General features: G+C 59.4%; 2 protein-coding genes across 3 annotated transcripts; one reads left to right on the top strand and one right to left on the bottom strand.

Annotated features, from left to right (window-relative positions):
* Positions 1–908: 908 nt before the first annotated feature.
* LOC109570600 (ATPase family AAA domain-containing protein 3) lies at positions 909–17,487 on the top strand. Of its 2 annotated transcripts, none has more exons than XR_011560865.1 (16): positions 909–1,330; positions 4,575–4,651; positions 5,315–5,416; positions 5,531–5,590; positions 6,057–6,126; positions 6,318–6,483; positions 6,649–6,718; positions 7,037–7,192; positions 7,668–7,724; positions 7,868–7,993; positions 8,170–8,294; positions 8,563–8,614; positions 8,905–8,975; positions 9,669–9,783; positions 10,965–11,073; positions 16,668–17,487. XR_011560865.1 is itself a non-coding variant. In XM_019976664.2 (16 exons), the coding sequence occupies exons 1-16, from the start codon at positions 1,129–1,131 to the stop codon at positions 16,815–16,817; spliced, it is 1,761 nt and encodes a 586-aa protein (XP_019832223.1). In that variant the 5' UTR covers positions 919–1,128; the 3' UTR covers positions 16,818–17,487. The 2 variants fall into 2 exon arrangements, 1 of the variants encoding a protein (XP_019832223.1); XM_019976664.2 differs by having other exon boundaries at positions 919–1,330; positions 9,669–9,836.
* A 77-nt stretch (positions 17,488–17,564) lies between these two features.
* On the bottom strand, positions 17,565–23,464 carry TMEM240 (transmembrane protein 240). The gene is made up of 4 exons (XM_070768387.1): positions 23,194–23,464; positions 22,863–22,969; positions 18,438–18,646; positions 17,565–18,282 (listed from the first exon to the last, which is right to left on the bottom strand). The coding sequence occupies exons 1-4, from the start codon at positions 23,248–23,250 to the stop codon at positions 18,134–18,136; spliced, it is 522 nt and encodes a 173-aa protein (XP_070624488.1). The 5' UTR covers positions 23,251–23,464; the 3' UTR covers positions 17,565–18,133.
* Positions 23,465–23,988: the final 524 nt, after the last annotated feature.

Raw genomic sequence — 23,988 nt, 5'->3', positions numbered from 1 at the left:
ACCCTTGGGCCCCGAGGAGCTCTTCTCCCACGAAGGCGCCCTCTGTGGGGCTTCTGGACTCTGCCGCCCCTTACTTCTGGGGTTGGATAGCTCAGTCCCCTCACTTGGGACTTCCCACGTGGCTCAGTGATAAAAAAAATCCGCCTGCTAATGCAGGAGGCATCGGAGTGGGTTCCATCCCTGGGTCGGGAAGATTCCCTCTGGAGAAGGAAACGGCAACCCACTCCAGTATTCTTGCCTGGAAAATCCCATGGACAGAGGAGCCTGGAAGGGTACACAGTCCATGGGATCGCAAAGAGTCGGACAGGACTGAGCATGAACACACCCTCGCATGTACGTCCCCTCTGTTGAGAGCCACTTCGCTGAGACGCTGAAGAGGAGGTTTGGGAGAGCCCTTCATCCTACTGACGGTTGCTGGAGATTGGCCAGGGCCGCGCTTCCGCCCTTCCATCATTTCAACACCGAGACCCAACAAGCAACAGGCCCAGTACTTCCCGCGCCGCCCGGCCCATGAGCCGGCCCGCTTTGCGCTGGACACACCCAACCCGCTCTCTGCCATCCTAGGGAGCCGCTCAGCCAGCGGCGCCGGCACCTGCTCTCTGCCCGGGTCCTGCGACCCATCGCTCGCCGCGGGCCGGTTCCTCCCCCGCTGACCGAGCGCCTGTGGAGGACTCTTGCTCCCGCGGCCGCTCCCTCGTTCGGGACCCAAAAGCCTTCCGCTCCAGCACCAGCATCTCTGCTGCCCCCGGGGCCGGAACTCTGGAGGCCCATAGCACCTGGACCAGCGTCATTGCCACGCTGACGTATTCAAGGGGGCGCACGCGCCCAGCTCCTCAATTTTGTCCCTGATCGGCGCCTGTCACCTGGTACCTCGCCCCGCCCCTCCGACGGCCTGCCCTCTGTGCCTGCCTCTACAATCGCGGCTGAGACACCATGATGTCACGACCCTCGTAGCCAATCCGAGGGTCGCATGGGGCACGGGACCCTCACACGCTTCCATTGCCAGGGAGGAAGGGCCGCTGTTGCGCCTGCGCAGTCTTTGCCGCCGGCTCCCGGCGCGTGGAACCCGCTGTGAGTCCCGCGAGTCCATTCGGCTGCAAGTTCCCGCGGCGGCGGCGCTTGTGGACCATGTCCTGGCTCTTCGGCATCAAGGGTTCCAAGGGCGAAGGCACGGGGCCACCTCTGCCCCTGCCGCCCGTACAGCCCGGAGGCGAAGGCAGCGGGGACGGCGGCGCGGGGGACCGGCCGGGGCCCAAGGACAAATGGAGCAACTTCGACCCGACGGGCCTGGAGCGTGCGGCCAAGGCGGCGCGAGAGCTGGAGCACTCGCGTGAGTGCGGCGGGTGGGCGCGGGCAGGGCGACCGGGCGGGGCGCTCGCGGGCAAGTGGTCTGAGCGATCGAGCAGCAAGTGGTGGTCGGGGGAGGAAACCAGCCTTAAGCGATAAGCCCGCCGGAGCCACCCTGCGTGCAGGGGAAGTTCGGGATGCCCTGACCTTCTGGCATCTTCCCAGCTGCCACGCATTCTTCACGTGGGGAAACCAGTGCCGAGTAGACTCAGAGGGTACGGGCAGCAGGTGGCGGAACTGCACCCTGGTCTCCAGTTACGGCCTCTTTCCGCCTCCACGTGGGACGGCCAAGGCAGGCCAGGTTGGGGATCCGTCTGTGCTAGTTGCTGGCAGTTTTCCGTTTGAGAAGGGAGATGGGTTTGAGTGTCCTAGGCTTTAAAGAAAATGCATCAGGCTTTCACTTATTGTTGGAGAACGTTAGCATTCGAATAGGTGAGGTCTGTAAGCAACAAATAAGGCCGGCCCAGGGCAGCAGATGACCTTCTTGGCTCCTACCCTCAAGGCATCAGCCCTTGACTGCACCTTCACTAAGCCCACGTATTTTCTCCCAACCTTCTTTTCTTCTGCGGATTTGACGATGTCTCAAAAGTCTGGAATATAGCACATGCTGAGAAGATGTTAGTTGAAAGAATACAGCGACTTTCAAACTTTTAAGCAGAGGTGCTGTTTTCTTACCACCCCATGCTGCAGCCTTGTAAGCAGAGGTGAGCAGAATCTTCCTATCCAGGGGTGGCCTGGCACTTTGTGGCTTAGTCTCTGCTCTTCCACCGGGGCCACAAGAACACCCCGCGCAAAGGTCTCCTGCCTGCCTGGTTCTCCGATCCTGGGAGGAACGTTGTGGATATTTAGGCCTGGGCCCAGGGCAGCCTGTTTCCTTAGACCTACCTGGAACACTCCCTACCTCTGAGTGGGTGTAGAGTGTAATAGATGGATTAAGTTTGCAAGATAATAGAAGACAGGCTTGCAGAGGGGCTTGAGAGACAATGACCAGGCTTCAAGACACCTCAGTGATCATAGACTTTTGACATGAGGTCTAATTTCTTAGGTTTGTGTGTGGTGGGGGGTTGGGGGGAGTACACCCTCATTTCTTAGGTGTGTGTGTGGGGGGAGTTCGCCCTTATTTCTTAGGGGTGTGTGTGGGGTGGGGTATGTGTGTGCGCACACATGTGATGGGGGGGCTTCACCCATTTCCTGTCCTCCCTTGGGAATCTGAAGCCTGACTCTTGGCCCCTCGCACTCACACAGTTGTACAGGCCAGTGTGAATAGCCTGTGGTGTGTCTCAGGGTAGCAGTCGAGGGAACTCCCTGACTTCCTGTCTGCTCATGCCTGTGAGCTGCTCCCAGGTCTCCTGCACTGGCTGCCCCAGAACATGCTCCACTTGGGTCCGCAGGGCCTTGGCCTCTGCTCTCCCACCTCCCACAGTCAGCATTTCCTGCAGAGCCTCCGCCTGCCACCACTTAGAGGCATTGTCTCCTCATCCGTCTCCATGTCTCGTGATGCTGTCCCAGGTGTGAACCCTACTTCATTTTGTTCTTGCCTTCCTTCCTGGCTTCTCTGCTGGTCAGTGGGAGAGGTGTCACCCTGAGCTGCCTGTCCCCTCTGTCCCCAAACCCTCCTCCCCAGGGTGCCTCAGGCCCCTCAGCCCCTCCCCAGGCCGGTCTTCTGGAGATGCTTCCAGTTCCCAGCCAGAGGCCTGCCCTGGTTGGCCTGGGCCCACTCTTGTTCACTCATTGCTCTCCTATGCGAACCGAAGATACCCTCAGCTGCCCCTCACAGCCTGGCCACTGTCTGTGTCCCTTGGGGGCCTAGCCTGATGCTGTTGGTTCCCCAGGGCTCCTCAGTCCTCCTTGGACGCCAGAGCAGCCCATTTGGCCTTAAGCTGTGTGCTCCACGTGTTTATAGCATTTTGGGAAGAGTAACTTGCCTGTGGTGGGTGCAGTTGATGCTGGGCCCGTCTCCTGGTGCGGGACGATGTGAGGTGACAGTCGTCATTCTCAGCACTGAGCCCAAAGCTTGTGATTAGCAGGGCTCCTGGGTGCCAGGCCCTGCACTAAGCAGTTTACCTGCTTTCAGATCATGAACTCCTTATTGCCAAATTCAAATTCAGCCATCTCACTCCACAAGTCAGGGGAGGGAGCGCCTGCTTTGCTTGCAGGCTGTGACCAAGCCTGGCTGCCATAGGTCACAGCTTGAGTAAACAAGCCAGCTGCAGGTCCTCCCTAAGCTCTGAAGCCAGACCGAGTGCCTCAGCTGACAATTGAGCCCCATGCTGGGAGCCGGCAGCCCCAGGGGTTATGTTCTAATCAGTGGCGTGTGGGCTGCAACTTGGGGGTGACAGGTCCTGGGATCTGCAGCCTACCTTGAAGGCCTCAAAAAATAAGATAGATGTGGCAGACAGAAGGGTGGACATGTGGTCCGCAACCTAGGAATGTGGTAGCATCAGAGAGGTGGGCCCACGGGGTCCCCAGCTTCTCTCTGTGCTTTTATGCGTTAGAAGGTTTTTGTGGTAAAGCGTGGTCTTTACAGTGATGACAGAACTGTGTTACCAGGGGTCTCTTAGGCCCCATGCAAAGGTTTTTTAGAAAGGAGAGTAAAAAAAAATAAAAAAATAAAAAAAAAAAAAAGAAAGGAGAGTGCTGGGGTCCGTTCTTTTCTAGAACATCCTTGTATTGCCACATATTTCCACATGTGTCCCCTTATGAAGAGCACACACCTGGAAGATGTTAATTACACACATGTTTCTAACAGATGGCCTGTGAAGACATTTCTAACGTCAGCCTGCAAGCGTTGCCTTCTTTCTGGTTTAATCCTCCTTTGCTTCTTTCTTACTCAGGCCCTCAGCTGCCTGTGCTCAGTTGTAGAATAGTAACAGGTATCAAAGGCTCAAGAGAAACATTCACACTTGAAAAATAAATGACGGTATAACCACAGGCTTGACTCTCCTGCTGTCAGTGGACGAGCAGTGGACAGCCTCTCTGCTGGAGCCCTCTGGGGTGTGACAGTCCCCTGGGGGCAGACCCCACATGTGGGTTTTCTGTTGGGGGTGGAATAGACAAAAGTGGCAAGATGGGGCAGTGGTCTTCTTAGTGGGGGCCTCTGAGCAAATCTGACCAGGAACCAGCGTGGCCACGCGTGCTTTCAGGTTGAGGCTGTGGTGTCCTTGAGCGCCCCTAGCCCGGGTGAACGCTTGCCTGGTGTCCTGATGCCTGCACGCCCCTCCCCCCAGGACACGCCAAGGAGGCGCTGAGTCTGGCTCAGATGCAGGAGCAGACACTTCAGCTGGAGCATCAAGCCAAGCTCAAGGTGGGTGAGGGTGGGCGCTCGGGGGCTGTGGAGAGGACCCGGGCAGAAAGGAGAGGACACAGGCAGTGGGTGCAAGGTGGGTGCTAGGGGTTGGGGGATGGAGAGGACGGGGTGATCGGTGAGGGTGGGTGCTGGGGGAGGGTGAGAGAACACAGGCAGGCGGTGGGCGCAGGGTGGGTGCCCAGGCACCTCCTCAGGGTTGAGGGAAATGGGCATCAGCACAGGTGTGTGGCCTGAGGTCTGCACAGAACCTTCTGGAAGGCAGGTGTGGGTGAGGAGTCTGGTTTCTCAGAGGGGAGCCCCACCCTCACACTGAGCACATAGTGAGCAAATGTGGAAAAGGCCCTGCTCTATGCTCCACCTGGGTTGTTGTAAAGCGAATCAGGAAGTGAGCAGCTAGCACAAGCACATGTCGGGGGGCTGGCACCCAGGAGACTCTCTGGCTACTTTGGCACCGGCCCAGTCCATTCTCCTGGCTTCTCTTTGCCTGTGGGTCTGGGTCCTCCCGGGCCTTGGTGCAGTTGCAGCTGAGCACCTACAGGCCTATGGGGGTGTGGAACAGGCCACATCACTGTCTGGCCCCTTCGGAGGGCCCTCAGAGGGGGAACGGGGGGCAGGAGGTCTGACTAGGCCCTGGCTCACAGCAGCTGGTGTGTCCTGCAGGAGTACGAGGCCGCAGTGGAGCAGCTGAAGGGCGATCAGATCCGAGTGCAGGCTGAGGAGCGGAGGAAGACCCTGAGTGAGGAGACGCGGCAGCACCAGGCTGTAAGAGAGCGGGGCCGGGGAGGGGTGCTCATCAGGGACAGCGCCTGTGGGGGCCCGGCCTAGACCTTAGTTCCTGAGGCTGGGGTATGTTCACATCGCCCTCTCCCTCCCTAGAGGGCCCAGTACCAGGACAAGCTGGCCCGGCAGCGCTACGAGGACCAGCTAAAGCAGCAGGTGAGCACTGCCTGCCCACTCATCTTCCCCAAGGGGGCATGGGGGCCAGAGTCTGGGATCCTCTTGTCAGCAAGCACTGGGTTGAGGTGCGGGAAAAGGAGGGTTCCAACCGAGCTGCCCTGAGGGTCTCCCAAGTGGGACTTGACTGACGAGTGAGTTTGTAGGGGGCATTCAAACATCGAGCCTGTTGGCATTTTAGCTTCTAAATTCAACAGTTCGGCAAAAGGCCTATTTCATGAGGACAGCCGTAGGTCAGGGCCACCCCGAGGCTGAGCTGAGCGGGGGCCAGGGTTCCTTCCTGCCTTAGGCTGTGCAGCCTGCAGGCCCCAGGGTAACCGTCCCCAGGAGCTTGGAGCCCTAGGAGTGGTGGGGGTGTCTCCAAGGCCAGAGCAGCTAACCTGTTGGTGTGATGTTGCCTGTTTCCTAATCTCGAAGCCCTTCCCTTCCCTTTGTGGCTCCTTCTCAGCAACTTCTCAACGAGGAAAACTTACGGAAGCAAGAGGAATCTGTGCAGAAACAGGAGGCCCTGCGGCGAGGTAGGGCCCTGACCTGGGAGCTCTTGGCCACGGGTCACGCCCTTGCTTTAGGCCTTTCACTCCCCAGGCAGCATCAGGGGTGGGCACGCTGAGACCCTGGGGGTAGAGGGCACCCTGGCTCGCTTGTCCTCTGTAGCAGCCCTGGGTGGGGGCCATGGGCTGAGCACCACCCCTGCCCCCTCCCCGGGCAGCCACCGTGGAGCGGGAGATGGAGCTGCGGCACAAGAATGAGATGCTGCGGGTGGAGGCCGAGGCGCGCGCCCGGGCCAAGGCCGAGCGCGAGAACGCTGATATCATCCGAGAGCAGATCCGCCTGAAGGCCGCTGAGCACCGCCAGACCATCCTAGAGTCCATCAGGTGAGGCCCCGCATGGCAGGCTTCTGCTGGCCCCTTTCCTACGTGGGTGCCCTACTCCTCCCCTGACTGGTCCTTCTGCAGTGCCCCTCGGGGCTGACCTAGGGGCCTCCAGCCACGTGGCACATGGCCTGATGCCTTCTGGGTCATGCCACTGCTCCCCTGCAGGACAGCAGGCACCCTGTTTGGTGAAGGGTTCCGTGCCTTTGTGACAGACTGGGACAAAGTGACAGCCACGGTAAGCGCCTTTGCCTTCTTCCCTGGGGTACTTTCACATGTCAGGGACTCTGCAAGCCACTGGGGGTTGGCGCCTATGCTGAGTGCTCACCCCTCCCCCTACCAGAAAGGCACAAGTGACTTGGCCTTTGGGTTTGGGGCACTTCAAACGACTCAGCATCAACCTTGGTGGGGCTGGGGGGAGGGCATGGGGGATGCCAAATGCCCGTTTCATCTCCCCGGTGCCAGCCCTTTGGTGCACCGGTGCTGGTGGGCCTGGCAAGACTCCAGGGAGCCAGGGGATGGGATGGACACCACCTGCCTCCTCTGTCCGCTCCAGGTGGCCGGGCTGACGCTGCTGGCTGTTGGGATCTATTCCGCCAAGAACGCCACGTCCGTAGCAGGGCGGTACGTTGAGGCCCGGCTGGGGAAGCCGTCCCTGGTGCGGGAGACATCTCGCATCACGGTGCTGGAGGCGCTGAGGCACCCCATACAGGTAACCACAGGTCTTGGGGGCACACACCCAACAGCCCCTTCCTCCTCTTCTGTCCAGATGCCACCCTCCTTCTGTGTGCTGACTTGCATTGCTTCCTTGATGCTGCCCCTTGGGCCCTGTGATGTCAGCACTGGGGGGACTCTCACCCTGGTCCACTCGGTCTCTCTGGGGGTCTGTCGGGGTGGCCATCCTCTTGAGTGGACTGCCCCCCTGCTTGTTTATGAACTCCTGGGGCTGTGGTGAGCCGTCCTCCTGGAAGAGAAGGCATTGGAGGCAGCCTAGGGTCGACTCCTTCCCTTGAGGGGAGCCAGGCTTCCCCTGCGTCTTGTGGGCTGTGCTGTGAGGTCAGCGCTGGAGGTCAGCTTTGCGGACGGTCTCCCCCGCCGGCCTTGTCCAGGAAAGCTGCTCACATGCGTTCTGGTGTGACTGTGCCATGAGCTTCGCTGACCCTCCCTACCCTCCCCCTACCCTGCAGGTCAGCAGGCGCCTCCTCAGTAAACCTCAGGACGCGTTGGAGGGTGTTGTCCTCAGCGTAAGTGGGGCTGCCCAACCTCCCAGGAGTTGGTTTGCTGGCTCAGCCCAGCTGGGGAGAGTGGCCTCTCGTGCCAGCCCAGGCCCTAAGGAGGGACGGACTGGACAGCAGAGCGCCCCCCAAACCGCTATGTCCCCTGGCAGCCCAGCCTGGAGGCTCGCGTGCGGGACATTGCCATCGCCACAAGGAACACCAAGAAGAACAAAAGTCTGTACCGAAATGTTCTGATGTACGGGCCACCCGGTACGGGCAAAACGCTGTTTGCCAAGGTGAGGGCACAGGTGGGACTGGGGGTGGTGGGGACTCACCTGCCTGGGACACGTGCCCCTGTCCAGCTCTGCAGGCCAGGTGTCTCCACACACACGTGATCCGGCCCTGGTGGCCAGGAGAAGTGGGGTGGAGGGTAGGTGGAGCAGCCCTTAAAGCCCCTTCCCCAAACGCCCAGAAACTGGCGCTGCACTCCGGTATGGACTACGCCATCATGACGGGCGGGGATGTGGCCCCCATGGGGCGGGACGGCGTGACGGCCATGCACAAGGTCTTCGACTGGGCCAGCACCAGCCGGCGAGGGTGAGCCGGGGCTCCTGCTGGGAAAGGGGTCGGTACTTTCCCCACAGCCTGTCCCTGAGGTCCAAGGGCCTCTCAGTGTCGGTGACTTATCAGTGTTTAAGATGAGGGCTCACCAGCCCATCTCTAGTTACTTGCCCCAATGCTGGCACTGGACACGTCCTGATCGGTAGCCAGGCTCTGGGTCCCAGAGGCCACTGGGGACAGTGCAAAGTGTGGGGTTTCCGCTGGGCTGTGCCCTGCCTGCCCTCACGTGGCCCTGCCCTCACAGCCTCCTGCTCTTCGTGGACGAAGCGGACGCCTTTCTCAGGAAGCGAGCGACTGTAAGTGTCTAGAGGCCCCATTTGTCCTGAACTGGGTTGGCTGCTGGGGAGTGGGCAGGTGGTGGCCTGGGCCACATCTACACTTATGGGAAGGTTGTTGGGAGCCTGCTCCACAACCACACTTTGTTCATACATTTCGTTTGAAAAGTGGAAGTTTAGCATCTTTTCAAAGCTAAGCTTCATTCAGTCTTTGAGCTTAGATCTGTGAAGGTCCTTCCATGTTTCTGTCCTGGATGAGGGGGGCCTGACTGTTTGCATGGCTGCTTACAGCCTGACCCTTCTCTGTGCAGGAGAAGATCAGTGAGGACCTCAGGGCCACCCTGAACGCCTTCCTGCACCGCACGGGCCAGCACAGCAGCAAGTGAGAAGGGGTGGCCAGCAGCCTTGCCTCAGCTCACGGGGCTGCTGTGGGGTGGCCTGCCCACATGACCAGACAGCCTCCTGTGTCTTCCCTCCGTGCAGTGGGATGGCCATTTGGGCACTGGGGGACATTTGTGGGTGCCCCTGAGACATGCTGTAGGTTGAAGCCAAGCCCAGTGGCATGTTCGTCCACAGGCCACTGCCCTTGGCACCTCTCTCTGCCCCTGAGAGGCATTGTTGGGCCACCACACCGTCAGGTGACCCTGGGTCGGGCTGGCCCTTCTGGGTTCCTAGTCTTGTACTCTGCGTGGGCAGGACCCTTCCAGCCCTCTGCCTGCTGCACCTGTTGCCCATGGAGAGCCCAGCCTAGCTGCTGGGAGGCCTGTTGACTTCCTCCTGGGTTGTTGCCTCTGCTGAGCTGAGTGCCAGGCCTTGGGACCCTGCACTTGATTGGGGAGGGGCAGGGGTCTGTCTCCATCCTGGGTCCCCGGGTCCCTGCCCTTCCTGCACGTGGAGGCTTCACGGTCCTCCCCCCAGGCTGGGCCATCAGTCAAGAGAAGCGGGAAATTGGGGCAAGACAGGGAGGGCAGGTGGTAGAGAGTGATGCCAGTCTCCCTGGTTTTGTGGGCTGAGAAGCTGCACAGTAGACCCTGCTGGACGGCAGCCCCCGTCTCTTGCCGTGTGTCGGCTGCAGGTTCATGCTGGTCCTGGCCAGCAACCAGCCCGAGCAATTCGACTGGGCCATCAACGACCGCATCGATGAGATGGTCAGCTTTGAGCTGCCGCAGCGGGAGGAGCGGGAGCGCCTGGTGAGAATGTATTTTGACAAGTATGTTCTTAAACCGGCTACAGAAGGAAAGCAGTAAGTGTCCTGCCACCACGGCGCCCCTTGCCTGTCATGTTGGTCCCTCCCCCCAGTGCCCACATGGGCACTAATCCTAACCCTGCCCCTGGGGTTTCACCACGGGGTCCTGACCACCCATCATTGGAGGTTCTGCCCTCCTATCCTGTCCACCCATTGATCTCCTGCCTCCATCCTGCCTTCAAACCCCTCAGATCCAGTCCACACTTGGGTCCTGGTAGTGAGGGGCCATGACAGCCCACTTCTGGACTCTTCGAGCCTTGCTCTGGGCCCCTCACTGCACACACTGGGGCCCACTGGCTGGGGTAACCCTCCTTGCTCGTCCAGGACCCCCCCGGCCCCGACTGCTGTGCTTTCAGGAGCGCTCCAGATAAGCCTGCTCTATTTGTATCCCTCCCTGGGGACCGGATCTCAGCCCCACTGACCTGGATCCGCCTGGCACAGCTGAGCCATCTTCTGTGCTCAGGCAGACTTTGCCAGTCCTTTGCCACCTGTCCCCTGAGTTCTCTTTCCTGGGCCTCTTTCCCCTCTTGCCCTAGCTGATCCCAGTCCCCTTAAGCTCCTGAAGGCACATCCTGACCCAGCAGCAGCCCGGGCACTGTACGCAACCTGAGGAGCTGAGGCTTTTCACAAGAGTTTGAGTGGTCTCTCTCGGGCTTTCAGTCAAGCCTGATGGGGCGAGATCTGCATGCAAAGGGGTCAGGAGTGTTAGCTGCTGTGTGCAGCGGGGGTTCAGGGGGAGGGCACATGGCCCCCAGCCCCCTGGCCAGCGGTGGGGCTGGGAGCAGACTGGGATCTCCCCCTGCCTGTTCCTGCATGTCCTGAACAGCCCCTCAGCTGCCCCTGAGCACAGCTTGTGCCCCTCATCCTTACACGGCCCCCACTGGGGCTCTGTCTTGGGCTCCCCAGGGAAGGGACATGCCCAGCAGGGGAGGAGGTGGAAGGATCACACCTGTGGACATTGGTCAGGGTGTGCCTCATTACAGCAAGGGGCTTGGACACTCTTCCCTGGGGTTTCCCAGCGCAGGCTCCACCCTGGCCTCCATTAGTAGAAGCCAGGCCCTCACTAGCCTCTGGTCGTTTGTGGGTCTTGTGGGCGCCCAGGCATCACTCGGGAACTCCTCACAGGCGCTTGAAGCTGGCCCAGTTTGACTATGGAAAGAAGTGCTCGGAGATTGCGCAGCTGACGGAGGGCATGTCAGGCCGGGAGATCTCTCAGCTCGCTGTGGCGTGGCAGGTGAGCTGAGACGTACCCTGCAGGGCAGAGCCCAGCTGAGCCAGGGACCCTCAGAGTGGTTGGAAGGCGGTTGGGCTGGTTCCTGAGCGCCCACTGGGGTGTTTCTGAAGGGTTTCTGGACAGATGTGACATGACTGCCTACTTCCCTGCCATCACAGTCCTGGGGCCCCTGCAAGGTGGGGAATGAGCCAGGGCCCTCTGCAGCTTCGCATTTTCTGGCCTCCCTGTTGTCGTTCTGGTCCACATCAAAAGGGGCCCTCTAGATCAGTGGCATGTCCTGTGGCCAACATGTTCACTTCCCAGGAACCACTGGGCTTTGTCTCCAGCCAGGGCCCAGGACAGTCGGTACAGGTGATGGCAGATGGTGCAGAGTCTGGGGCCACAGCCTGGGAGGGCATGGCGCTTCCCAGGAGTTGTCTGTGGGCACAGGACAAAACTGACCTGATGGGATTTCCTTCTGGGCTCCTTGCAGAAGCCCACAGCCTTTAGGATGATCTGCAGGGTAATGAAGGCGGTGGGTGTCCTGGCTTTCAGGACAGGTTTGTGGTGTCACGAGGGCCTGGGGGCAGCAGGATGGTGGCTCTGGGCACACAGGTCAGAGTGGCCCTGGTCAGTCCTGACACCAGGCTTTCCTCTGAGGCATCCCGGTGGCAGCTCCCCGCGTATGGGGAGGGGAGCAGCCATTTAGCACGTTTCTCCATTGTCCTTGCTGGGTGGAGTGTGCTGAGTGAGTTGTGTCTGTGGCCACATGACAGCCTGGCCACTGTCAGCTGAGCATGAACGCATCTTTTATGAAATTAGGGGACATCTGTTGAATTTGAACATCCTCGTCCAGATACACGAGTGTGTTAGTCAGGATGAACTAGGTTGTGCTGTAACAAACAGCCCCAGATCTCAAACCCCACTGCGGGAGTCAGGGGCTCTTCCCCATGCTGGCCTCAGTCAGGAAGCAGGCCTCACAAGGTTGGCTATTTCCGTGACCAGCAAAGTGGCCAACAACCCAGGCGGCTGGGACAAAACGCACAGCCAGGGCTTGAACAAGTGTCACCTCATGGTTCTGGAGGCTGGATGTCCTGCCTCAGGGTGCCAGTGAGGGGGTTCCTGTTGCTATGAGGGCCCGCTTCCTGGCTGCCACCCAGCAGCATCCTTGCCACTTGCTCACGCACAGCCCTGCAGGAGTAGGGTGCCATTCTGTGACCCTACCTGACCTGACCCGCCTGTTTCCAAGGGCAGCCATGCTGGGGTTAGCACTTCAGTGTGACCTGGGGGAGGACAAACAGGTGGTCCCAGCAGCAGGGGTCCTGGTGCACCTCCTCTCCCTGCTTCTCTTCCCAGTTCTTTGAGGAGGCCATGAGACAGGCCTGCATGTACTCTTGGGTGGGGAGCTGAGGGTCAGGAGACCCGGCGCAAGCGCGGGAGGCTGGAGCCTGCAGGGAGCTCTCCCTGTGTATCCAGTCCCTGGTCAGGTGTGCACAGGGTGTGCCTGGTACTCATCACCACTTCCAACACCACTTCCCGCAACCCCCAGAATGCCATGGGGATTCCATCGCCTTGGACAGGACATGTTGGCATCACTCTTTCAAGTTTGCTCCCCTTGTGGCCCCAGGTGCTTGGGGCTGGGCTGTGGCGACTTCTGACCACCCTACCACTCTCTCCGGCCGGGCAGCCCAGGCACCCGGCACCTACTTCCCGCTTGCTGGTATCGTGGGCTCTGTTGCAGCTGCCGCCCTGTGCCATGGTGTGACGGTCAGGTCTATGCTTCTCACCATCCTACAGTTCGTCATCCATCATGGGAACCTGAACTTTTTAACATAAAATTCATCTTGACCATTTTTAAGTGCACAGCTCAGTGGCATTGAGCACATTCGTGTTGTTGTACACTGTCCCCACCATCATCTCCAGGACTTTATCTTCCCAAACTGAAGCTCTGTCTCCATTAAACACTTGCTGCCATGCCTGCCGCCCACCCCCAGCCCCCACTCCCCTACTTGCTGTCTCTGAGAGTCTTGACTCTTCCAGGGACCTGTGAGGAATCATACCGGCATTGTCTTCTTAAAACTGGCTTCCTCACTGAGCACAGTGCCCTTGAGGTTCATCCGTGTTGTAACAGGTGTCATTGTCCTCGTCAGGCAGCCTGACACCCTGGAGTGCAATGGACATACCTCATGCACCTCTCTGGCTGCAAGTGGACACTTGTGTTGTTTCTATATATTTTAGATATTAACCATTTATCAGACACATGGTTTGCAAATATTTTCCCCCTCTTCTGTGGGTTGCCTTTTTTTACTCTCTTGGTAGTGTCTTGCTTCTGCTGCTAGGTCGCTTTAGTAGTATCTGACTCTGCGACCCTGTGGACTGTAGCCCGCCAGGCTCCTCATCCATGGGATTTTGCAAGCATGAATACTGAAGTGGATTGCCATGCCCTCCTGTAAGGGATCTTGCCGACTCAGGGATCAAATGTGTGTTTCTTGGGTCTCCTGCATTGGCAGGCAGGTTCTTTATCACTAGAGCCACCAGTGTCCTTTGAAGCACAAAAGATTTTAATTTTTATGAAGCTGAATTTTCCTATTTTTTTTCTTTTGTCGCCTGCTTTTAGTGTCACAGACAAGTCATTGCTAAATCCAGTGTCTGAAAGCTTCTCCCCTAAGTTTATTTCTACCAGTTTTAAAGTTTGGAGTTTTCCCAGCACCACTTGTTGGAAAGGCAGTCATTTCCCCAGCGCGTGGTCTCGGCCCCCTTCTTGGAGGTCACTGACAGTACACGTGAGGGTTTGTGTCTGGGCACTCTGTTCTGTTCTGTTGGGCTATGTCTGTCTTAGTGCCAGTACCACTGTCCTTTAGGTTTTAAAATGAGGAAATGTGAGAATTCTGAGGTTCATGACTGTTTTGGCTACTTGGGGGCCTTTGAAATTGCATATGAATTTTAGGGTGGATTTTTTAATTTATGCAAAAAATCATCATTGAAATTTTGATAGGGATTGCATTGAATCTGTGGATTGCTTTGGGTAGTATTGGAATTCCAGCTAAATACTTCCTGGATGAGGAATCAAACCACTGTCCCTTGTATTGCGAAACAGATTCTTAACCAATGGACTACCAGGGAAGCCCCTGTTTTCTTGCTTTCTTTTCCAGTTGTTTAGTGTTACTATAGAGACCCAAGTGGTTTTGTGTGTTACTTCTGTATCCAGCAACTTTGTTGAGTTTATTACTTTTAACAATTTTGGGGGGATCTTTAGGGTTTACTGTATGTAATAAGATCACATCATCTACAGACAATTTTACTTCTTCCTTTCCGATCTGATGTCTTTTATTTCTTTTTCTTGTCTAATTGATCTGTCTACAATTTCTAGTGCTGTGTTGACCTGAAGTGCTGAAAGTGGGCATCCTTGCCTTGATCCTAGTTTTAGTGGAAAAGCTTTCAGTCTTTTACCATTGAGATGACTTTTGCTGTGAGTTTTTCTTATATGGCCTCTATTAGAATGAAGACATTTTCTTATATTCCTGGTCTATTATTGGTTTGTCATGCCTTATGGCTTGCAGGATCTTTTTCTCCCCTGAGCACATATACCAGGACCCTTGGCAGTGGAAGTGTAGAGTCCTCACCACTGGACCACCAGGGAATTCCCCCTAGTTTATTGTTTTTGTCAAGAAAGGGTATTGGATTTTGCCAACATTTTTTCTCATTAACTGAAACGCTCATGTGGTTTTTGTCCATTTTGTTAATTATTTGCCTAGGTCAGTTTTCCCTAGGTGAGCCATCCTTGCACTCCAGGAATAAATCCCATTTGGTTGTGATGTATAGCCATGTCAGTGTGCTACTGAGTTTGGTTTGTTAGTATTTTGTTGAGGGTTTTACATCAGTATTCACAGAGGATCTGGATCTATGGTTTACATGTGGTGTTTTGTCTGGTTTTGGAAGAGTTTGAGCAACATTGGTGTTAGTTCTCCTTTAAGGTTTTGTGTGTTTTTTTTGTAATGAACTTCTAAATTTTTGAATAAGTCCAAGTTCACAGGAAGGTCACAAGGCCAGCACAGCCCCCACTACACTCTGAATGTCTCACCACATCCCTCAATTCCACTTTAGATTTGATCTCACCCAGAACCCGCCCAGATGCCCATGATATTCCATCCTGCTGTCTCAGGCTCCTCAGGGGGCGCTGTTCTGAGCATGATCCTCACGGTTCGAGGAATGCTATAGAGCGTCCCTCCTTTGGTCAGTCTCGTGTCTCTGACTGGGATTGTGGGACTGTGGAGGAGACCCTAAAGGCGAGGTACCCATCTGGTCATGGCACATTGGGGCATCAGACATCCACACAACATCACAGGGATGTTGGCCTGGATCCCCTGGTTACATGGTGGCTGCCTGGCTTCTCCATGGTGACGTCACTGCATACCTCTACCCGCCCCTTCCCACCATTGGATCCCCTCTGGCTGCCGCCACCCAGCCTGCCTCCTCTGCCATTCTCATGTGTACCTCGCAGGAGGCTGCAGGGGCAGCCCCTCTGTCCTTGACCTGGCTTGGGTGCTGAGGACAGCCGTGTCCCAAGGCTGGGGCCACCTGGGTAAGCACAGTGACTGGTCATCTCAGACAGTGGGAGCTTGCTCCCAATGCCCTAACGTGGCTGAACCTCCTCAGGGAGCTGGAGAGAAACAGCCAGCCTGGCTTGAGCCCCCTGCTTGGTGGACACTTGAGTGCTATCCTCAGGATAGGCACATGTCAGAGCCACTTGATGGGTGACTGGGAACAGAAGGGATGCTGGGTCATCTGGGTGGCATGTGGCCTGGCCAGAGGACCTGCTTTGGCAGCTGCAGTGCTGTGGACCACACTGGGACCTGACTAGCAGAACTCTGGTTCCCCAAGCCACGTGCCAAGGCTGGGGTATGGGGAATGCAGTGCTGCCCACAGCAGCCCCACAGTTCTGGGAAGCACTGTGTGAGGACAGTTGGGGGCCTGTGAGGGGCAGGTCCTGGTGGACTGTGCCCCATTTGACCCCTGGAGGGCTTTGCTTCCCTTTAGTGTCAGGCCTGTGGTGGTTCTGATGACCATGGCCTGGGCCTGAGGGGAGCTTGGTTATCCATAGAGCAAGGCCTGCAGTTGAGGGGTGGGGCTCCCTCCTGAAAGTAGTCCTCTGGGTTTCTATTTGTAGAAAGTCATTGAGAAACTTAGTGGAGCAGGCAGAACCACGGAATTGAGGGGTGGCGGCCACACTGGGCTGCAGATCTGCCTGTGAGCACGTGTGTGTGGCACACTCAAGTGCATAGGGAGTCAAGGCGTGTGCCTTTGGCATTTCTGTCTGCATATGTGTCCTGCTGAGAGGCCAGGCCCCTCCTGAGTCTGAGCACAGGCCCAAGGGAGCACCCTGGCCTTTGCTCCTGCCTGCCCTGCCCGCAAGAGGGCTTTGGGTTCTGTGGGGTGGGGGGGTGTCTCCAAGGTGGGGGATAAGCAGCAGCAGCAAGGATGGGGCTGGCCTACAGGCTGAGTGGTTCCTGGTGACTGGTGGGCCCTGACCAGTCACCTGGGAGCCACAGGCCTGGCCCCTTCCCTGTGCGGGCAGCCCCTCTGGTGCCCTGAGTCAGTACCCTTTTCTTCGCCAGGCCATGGCATATGCCTCTGAGGACGGGGTCCTCACTGAGGCCATGATGGACGCCCGGGTTCAGGATGCCATCCAGCAACACAGGCAGAAGATGCAGTGGCTGAAGGCAGAGGGGAGCCAGCCGCCAACCCTGCGCACACAAGCTGAGTGAGCTGGCCTAGACTCCCAGGCACACTGGCCAGGTGGCTTCAGCAAGAAGAAACACCGAGGTGCCCAATCTCCTGGCAGTTTTCATCTTCCTCGGTCAGGGGCGAGGCAGTGTCAAAGGCCTCTGCTAGGGACCAGCTGCTGCTTAAGACCTGGGCATCTTTGAGGCAGGGTTGGTTCCTCTGCCCCCCACCTCCAGGCTGGTGCTTGCTGGGGCCACCCCCAGGACACCCTGGGAGATATGTCCCCTGGCCAAGCCCAGATGGGGAGAAGGCACCATTCCCCATGCCCAGGGGCAGCAGCCAGGCTAGCAGCACTGCATCCCAGCAGGTGCTGGCTGCTTCAGCTGTGAACAGCAGTGGTGGCCTGGCCAAGGGAGGGGACCTGACTTTGCCGAGTCCCACCCAGGACCAGAACAACAGCCGTGAGCTGTTCTGCCATGAGCAGAGCTGGTCCCTGTGCGGCCCAATGAGGGTGCCCACCACTCTCTTCCAGAGGGGTGTGCCCCTCAGGTCTGTGGAACCTAGGGTTCGGGAACTAGCCCACCAAGATCTCATGGCCAAGGATGTCCAGCACAGGGGTACTGGCTAGCCCACAGAAGCCACAGCTCTCCCTGACTGGAGTTGGTGTCTTTTTAATCCAGAATCTAATTAAAAAAAAAAAAAAAAAAAAACTGGCAAATATCACCAAGTGTCTGTCTCATTCCTGCCGTGGGGGTCCCGGGGTCAGAGGTGAAAGAAGAGGCAGAGGCTGGAGCTTTCTGGAGAATTTACTGACCAGCAGGGGTGGGAGTCACAGTGAGGCGCCCGACCGGGGATGCCCTGGGCAGGGTGGCCGCACTTGCCACAGCAGGGTTCGGGGGCCTTATTGCTGGGCCGGGGCCTACCCCGGGCCCCTGCCCCACGCCCCTACTGCGGGCCCTGCGAACGCACACGCCTCATGCACGTGCTCCCGTGTGCAGACGTGGGCGCACCGGGGTCCCACCCCTTCCCTGCCGCGCCTGGCTCCCGGCCGCGTTCCCCTCCAGCAGAGATGGCTCCAGCTCCGGGAACCAGACACATGGACGGAGAGACAGACGCAGGCGCACAGGAGGCCTCCAGCTTCAAGCGGCAGACGTGGTCCCAGGCTGGGCACGCGGCCCCGCCTCCGTCCCAGGTACCGCCGCCCCCGCCCCACCCCGACCCCCTTTATAAAAAGAAGAGGAGACAGCACCTTCCGCCGGACGCGCCCGACGGCCTTGGGCGCCCTGGCCCAGGCTGGCCGTCCAGTCCCGTGAGCGTGGGCGCGGTGGCCGGCGGCCCCGCGAGTCCTGCGCGCGGCTCAGAGGTGCCGCGGGCTCGGGTGGCCGTTGTGGTAGAGTTTCTGCTTCACGTGCACCATGTTCCCGGCCGCCTCTTCGAACGGCCTGTGTGGCCGCCGGCCCAGCTCCCGCAGGCTGCACAACTTGGGCAGCCAGGTCCACGAACCGTCTGCGGGACGCGGGGCGCGGTCAGGGGGCGGGCGTGGTGAGTGGGGCTCGGGTGGGCGGGGCTTGGGCTCGGGAAGGGGACTGTGGGCGGGGCTCGGGTGGGGCGTAGCCCCGGCACGGACCGAGCTCTGCCAACGTGCCCGCGCCCGCACTCACCGTAGCGCCGGCCGGCCCTCCAGGCGCGCACGGCGCAGTGCAGGACGCCGTCCATCCACACCAGGAACCAGCTGATGCAGAAGCCGAGTAGCAGCCCCAACATTAGATCGATCTCCTGCTTGGTGACGTTGTCTGTCACGAAGTAATTCTCGGAGGCGTCCACCACAGACTGGTCCCCGTCGTACGGGATCACGTAGTGGACGTGGTGCCTGGGGGCGGCAGGGCGGGCTGGCACCTGTCCCGCGGGGCGGGCGGGGACCCCGCAGTAAGCCGCACCCGTTCACCTGCTGGGATCTTTGAAGCAGCCCTTGTGGGGAGCTGAGGTCGGAAGGGGCCACCGTAATCGCCTGGGACCCAGGTCACTGATGGGTCCCAGGCGGGAGGCTGCCCTGCCCAGTGGGTGGGAGTGTGCGAGGTCGGAGGTTAGCGTGAAGTTCAGTTGCCCGTACGCATACCCTCCTCCCTTCTCCCCCCAGCCCCAGGCTCAGAGGCAACCCCTACAAGGTCACAGGCACACAGCACAGGTAAAGGCGTTTCAGGGTGAGAGCCCAGGCAGGGTATCCCAGCCCAGTGAGAGTCACAGCCCACCTGTGGGCCTGGCTCCTGGTCACTGCCCCCCTGGCCTCTCCCTCCCAACCCTGCAGTCAGCCTGCCCTGTCCTCCAAGGAAAGCCACAAGTGATGAGCCTGCCTTGGGCGTCTGGTCCCCTTTGGCTCCCCATCCCTCGCAGGAACCTCCCCTGCCCCCACTGTCTGTGCTGGAGGCCCAAGGGCACCCCTGGACCTGCCCCACACAGGTCCCTGATCCTGGCATGGGAGCCGTAAACGACCTCCTAGACGACCACGGCCCCTGGCATCCCAGCACCCACCAAGGCTCGGCCGTTCCCCTCAGCCTCCCCTCCCTTGACAGTCCAATCTGAGGCCACTGACCCCTCCAGGCCCTCTCCTGCCTCTGACGGCCACAACGAACTTTCCCCACAAAGCTCTCTCCAGCCTGCGCAGATCCTCTCTTCCTCCAGGAAGCCCTCTGGGCCTAGCAATCCTAGGGATCCTAGGCGAGGTGGCCCTGCCCAGGAGACCAGTACCCAGGACACCAGACTCTGAATTCCAGGTCCTCCACTCTCGAAAGAGAGCTGGAGAAAAGGAGCTGTTGGTCTTGGGTGCCCGTTGCACCCTGAACCCCTAGTCACCCTCACCAGCTGTGGCCCCTCCTCTGGCCCTGAAGGGTCACTGCCACCCTGGGGTCCTCCTGCCTGGTTCTCTTCCTACTGAGCCTCTCAACTGGCTTCTTCAACCCTCCACCCCCACCAAGTCCCCACCTTCCCCACAACGTCTGCTCCAAGCTCCAGCTGCCTACATGGCATCTCCACGTGGGATCTACAGACACCTCAAACTTGCACCTAAAAATAGCTCCTCCCTCCCCAAGCCCGCTTCTCCCCATCCTCCCTTCAATTACACGTTGACACCTCTGCCTGTCTCCAGCTAAGAGTCCCTGCCCCCACCTCACAACTGGATATGCTCCATGCCCCCTCCCCTGCAGAGGACCTTCTCAAAAACGGTAAACCCCACAGGTCATCCCTGACCACAGACCCCTACAGCTCCTCCCTCACAGACACCCCCTGAGCCAGCAGGAATCACCCAGCTCCTTCCTCCCAGTGAGGATGGCAGCCCCTTTTCACACCCCTCTGCTACCCCTGGGGATTCCTGGGGCCCATCCCCCTCAGCTAGTCTGGAGTGTGACCAGGCCTGGTGGCGGTGGGGGTCGGGGGGTGCACCTTGGCCGCCACAGCCCCATGAGCAGACCCAGCTTATTTGGCAAGGACTGTCTGACACATGGCAGCCATAGCTCATGTGATCACATTTCACCAATAGCTCTCATTGGTCATCAGTGAGAGATGGAGAATTCTTGACTGCCCAGTGTGTAGCCATGGCCAGCCCCCAGGAGAGGATGCCCTTAGTCACCTGTTCGCAGTCCCATCGCCCTGACCAGGCCAGGCCTTCCGGCAGCTGAGAACACTGAGCCCCGCCTCCTGCGTTCCTGCCTCCTGGGCCCCCATAGGGAAGGTCATCCTCGGGACCACCACTTCCCACCCATGGACAGGGCAGGAAACTTGAAGATGGGGTTGCCAAGGAAGCCAGAAATGCCCCTGCAAGTAAGACGAGGGCAAGCCCCAATTTTACCTGGGGGCCTGGGACCTCCAAGGGATCGAAGGTCATGACCTGTGCCCCCATCGTTGGTCTGGCATCTGCCATTCATCCCCTGCCCCTTGCCCTCCTCCTTCCTCCAAGTCAGGCAGACCCTGGGGGGCAGGTGGGGGTTCAGGTCACCCATGTGCACACGTATTTCTGTGATGTGTACATACATGTGTCCTGCCTGGGCCACGCATGTTGCATGTGTCTACCTGAGGTTGGACGCATGTTGTGTATACACGCCAGCCACATGCACAGGACCCAGCGTGTATACCATGAATTCGGCCCATGAGCTCCACACGTGTGCAAGGGCACACGTGCCTGGGGCCGAGCATGGTGCGTGTCACATGGAGATGCACATGCACTGGGCTTGCACACAGCCCTCCTCTGTGGGCCCCATGGCATATGCATGGTGAGCGCCCACAGACAGCCTATTGGCACGCACGCTCCACAGCATTTATACACGTGTCCTCTGCATAAAATTCTCCATACTGGCATGTGGAAGGCACAAGTGTGTGTGCACTTTCTCTGCACATGGGGTGTACACACAGGTAGACTCCATTGTGGCAGTGCATGTACATGGTTTGTACACAGAGGTCTCATGTGCAAGCCTGTGCCCTGCAGACATTCACCACGCCCACAGGGCGAACACGGTGCTGTATATTGTTACACACATGTACTGCGCATACACATACATGTTGTCAGTGTACAAGAATAGTTTGTACACTGAATTTTATATTCTGTATGCGGCAGTGCATACAAAGCACACACACATGAACACATACACACGTGGAAACACTCAGCGCTACAGTTGGGTGACTCTCGTGTTGTTTGTGTCTAAACTGCACATGGGCCTCGCTGCAGCTTGCACTCTATGGGGATTTCTTTTACCCCATCCATGTGTACTCTGGACATTACATATGATGCATACACACAACCTGAGCAAATACACACTGAAAACACATCCTGTCTGCCCAGATGGGCCCGTGGTGTGATGTTCTGGCACATATGTGCTGGTCACACTACCACAGCCCTCACATGGAAAATAGGCCTTATAAATGTCGATGGAGCCGAAGCTTGGGCCAGTGCCGTGCACACCTCCGGTGTCCGGGAGGGTCTTGGGACCCTGCTCACACTCCAGTCCACATTGGCCCAGTTAGCGTGGAGCTGACCTGCCATTCTTCGGCCTTGGAGTGTGTGCTTGGGGCAGGAATACAGGGACCTCAGGGGGTGTGGCCACCCAGCCGACACTCAAGATGATTCTTGGCCAGCGCACAGCACACGTGAGGGCCATTTACACACCTGTCTCCACCTGCCCTGACGCCCGTGTTCTGCTTCAATACCCGGTCTGCACACACAGGCGTGTAGCATGTTTAGTGAGGCATGAAACTGATCTCACACACATACCCCTAGCTCAGTATGTGTGCACACATCCCTGGAGCAGAAGTGCAGGGCAGGGTCAAGAACACAAGTTCCCTACAGGCCACACAGCCTCGGGCGAGTCCGTCTGCTCAGCCTCTGTCCACTCTCACGGCCCCAGCGTGTGGGCTTCCTGCAGGGCTGAGGGACTGCTGTGTGTGCGCACATGTATATGCACAGACGGTACACACATGCGCGTCTCATGAGAAGATGTTTATTTCATACATGGACATACAAACATGCATGGCCAGGAAGACTCCATCACTACATGTGCACAGAATGGGGGGGGTGTCACAAAGTGGGCACAGGGGCCTGGGTGCTCCCCTCCCTCTGCTTGACCTTGAGCAGACTCCATCCCCGGCCTCAGTTCCTCCTGGACAACCAAAGGGGGTGGGCAGATGCCCCTCAAGGGAGGCCTTGCCCACCTTGACCTTCTGCTCCTCCCCCTAGCTGGCTCCCAGGAAAGTTCAGGGAAAGAGCTGGGGGCCCCGGGAGAAGGAGGGTGTCCTCTGTGGGCAGGAGCCCTCCCAGGACACCAGGCTGGGCGGCTGCTCTCCTGGCCTCTAGGCCTTGGACTAGTTCTGCCCATCACCCTGCAGGCCCTTTCTCTAAAGGCCATATGGGAGGGGGTCCTCTCCCCTCCCGGAACACCCTGTGCAGATGGAGCCTGACGGGTCCTTCCCCCACCCAGCCTGGCAGAGCCTCGGCAGCGCCCACCAGCCTAGCCCAGCTGGGCCCTGCAGCCCGGCCTGCGTGGGGCTCGCCACTTCCACCGACATGTGTGATCACGCGTGTGCCCCTCTGGGCGCAGACTCACCGGCCACAGTTGCAGTGGCAGACGCGGTCCTCGCCCCGCAGGTGCGGGAGGATGTAGTTGTGGAATCGGTCCAGCAGCGCGTTCATGTCCATCAAGCACGCGATGGCCTGGAAGAGCCCATGACCGGTCAGCGCCGAGAAGCGAGCAGCTGGGCCGGGGACCCCAGGCAGGGGCCGGCGCAATGGGGACGGGGAAACGCAGGGCAGCCGGGGATGGGGGAGCGCAGGCCGCGCGGGCCTGTAAACAAGGCGCAGGAGGGGGAGGCGGTGCGCGGGCGCGGGAGGCGGGAGCGGGTGCGGGGAGCGGGCGCGCGGGAAGCCCCTCCGCTCACCATCACGATCGACGCCCCCAGAATCATGAAGATCATGGTGTTCGCGCTCATGGACATCGGGCGGGGCCGGGCCGGGCCGGAGCGCCGCCCCCCGGCCCCGGCGCCCCCCCGGCCCCGGCCCGATGCTGAGCCCCCGCCGCCTCCGCAGAGGTCAGCCCGCCGCGCACCCACCGCTGCTTGCCGGGGAGGAGGCGCGGGGCCGGTTCGGGGCAGGGGACGCGGCACTCCTGGGGTCCTCGGCCGCCCGGCCCGCGCGCTCGCCGCGCCCGCCGCGCTCCGCTCCGCCCTCGGCCCTGCCTCCCGCCCTGCGCGCGGCGCGGCTCCGGCCCCCTCCCCCTGCGGCCTCCCCCGCGCCCGCCTCCCGGGAGGGACCTCGCCGCCCGCGGCCGCCCGCCCCCGAGACGCCGGCCGGACCCCTCCCCGGGGGCCGCAGGGCCCGCTCGCCCCCATGTGGCCAGGGCCGGCCCTGGCTGCCAGCCCAGAGCCCCGGGACCGCGGGCCGCGTCCCGTCCCGACCCGCCAGGGCTATCCTGGAGAGGCCCGGGCTTCCTTCCGCTCTCCTCCCCACTTCTCAGCTGGAGGCCCCTCCTCCCCGCAGCCCGGGGTCGCGGGGTAAGGGGCTGCGGACCGGCTGGTCGGCACCCAGCCACTATGGCAAGAGGCTGCCTTTAGTGGAGGGGCTGCAGGGCGGCTGCCAGCTAGATCACTCCAGAGCCATCCGAGCCCAGAAAAGGCCAAAGAATCCCCCGTTGCGGGGGTCAGGGCCAGCCTCAGCTTCAGCTGTCCTTAGGGGTC

Source organism: Bos indicus, chromosome 16 (genome assembly GCF_029378745.1).
Source record: "Bos indicus isolate NIAB-ARS_2022 breed Sahiwal x Tharparkar chromosome 16, NIAB-ARS_B.indTharparkar_mat_pri_1.0, whole genome shotgun sequence".
NCBI classification, from domain to species: domain Eukaryota; kingdom Metazoa; phylum Chordata; class Mammalia; order Artiodactyla; family Bovidae; genus Bos; species Bos indicus.
This window is presented reverse-complemented; position numbering and strand designations above follow the sequence as displayed.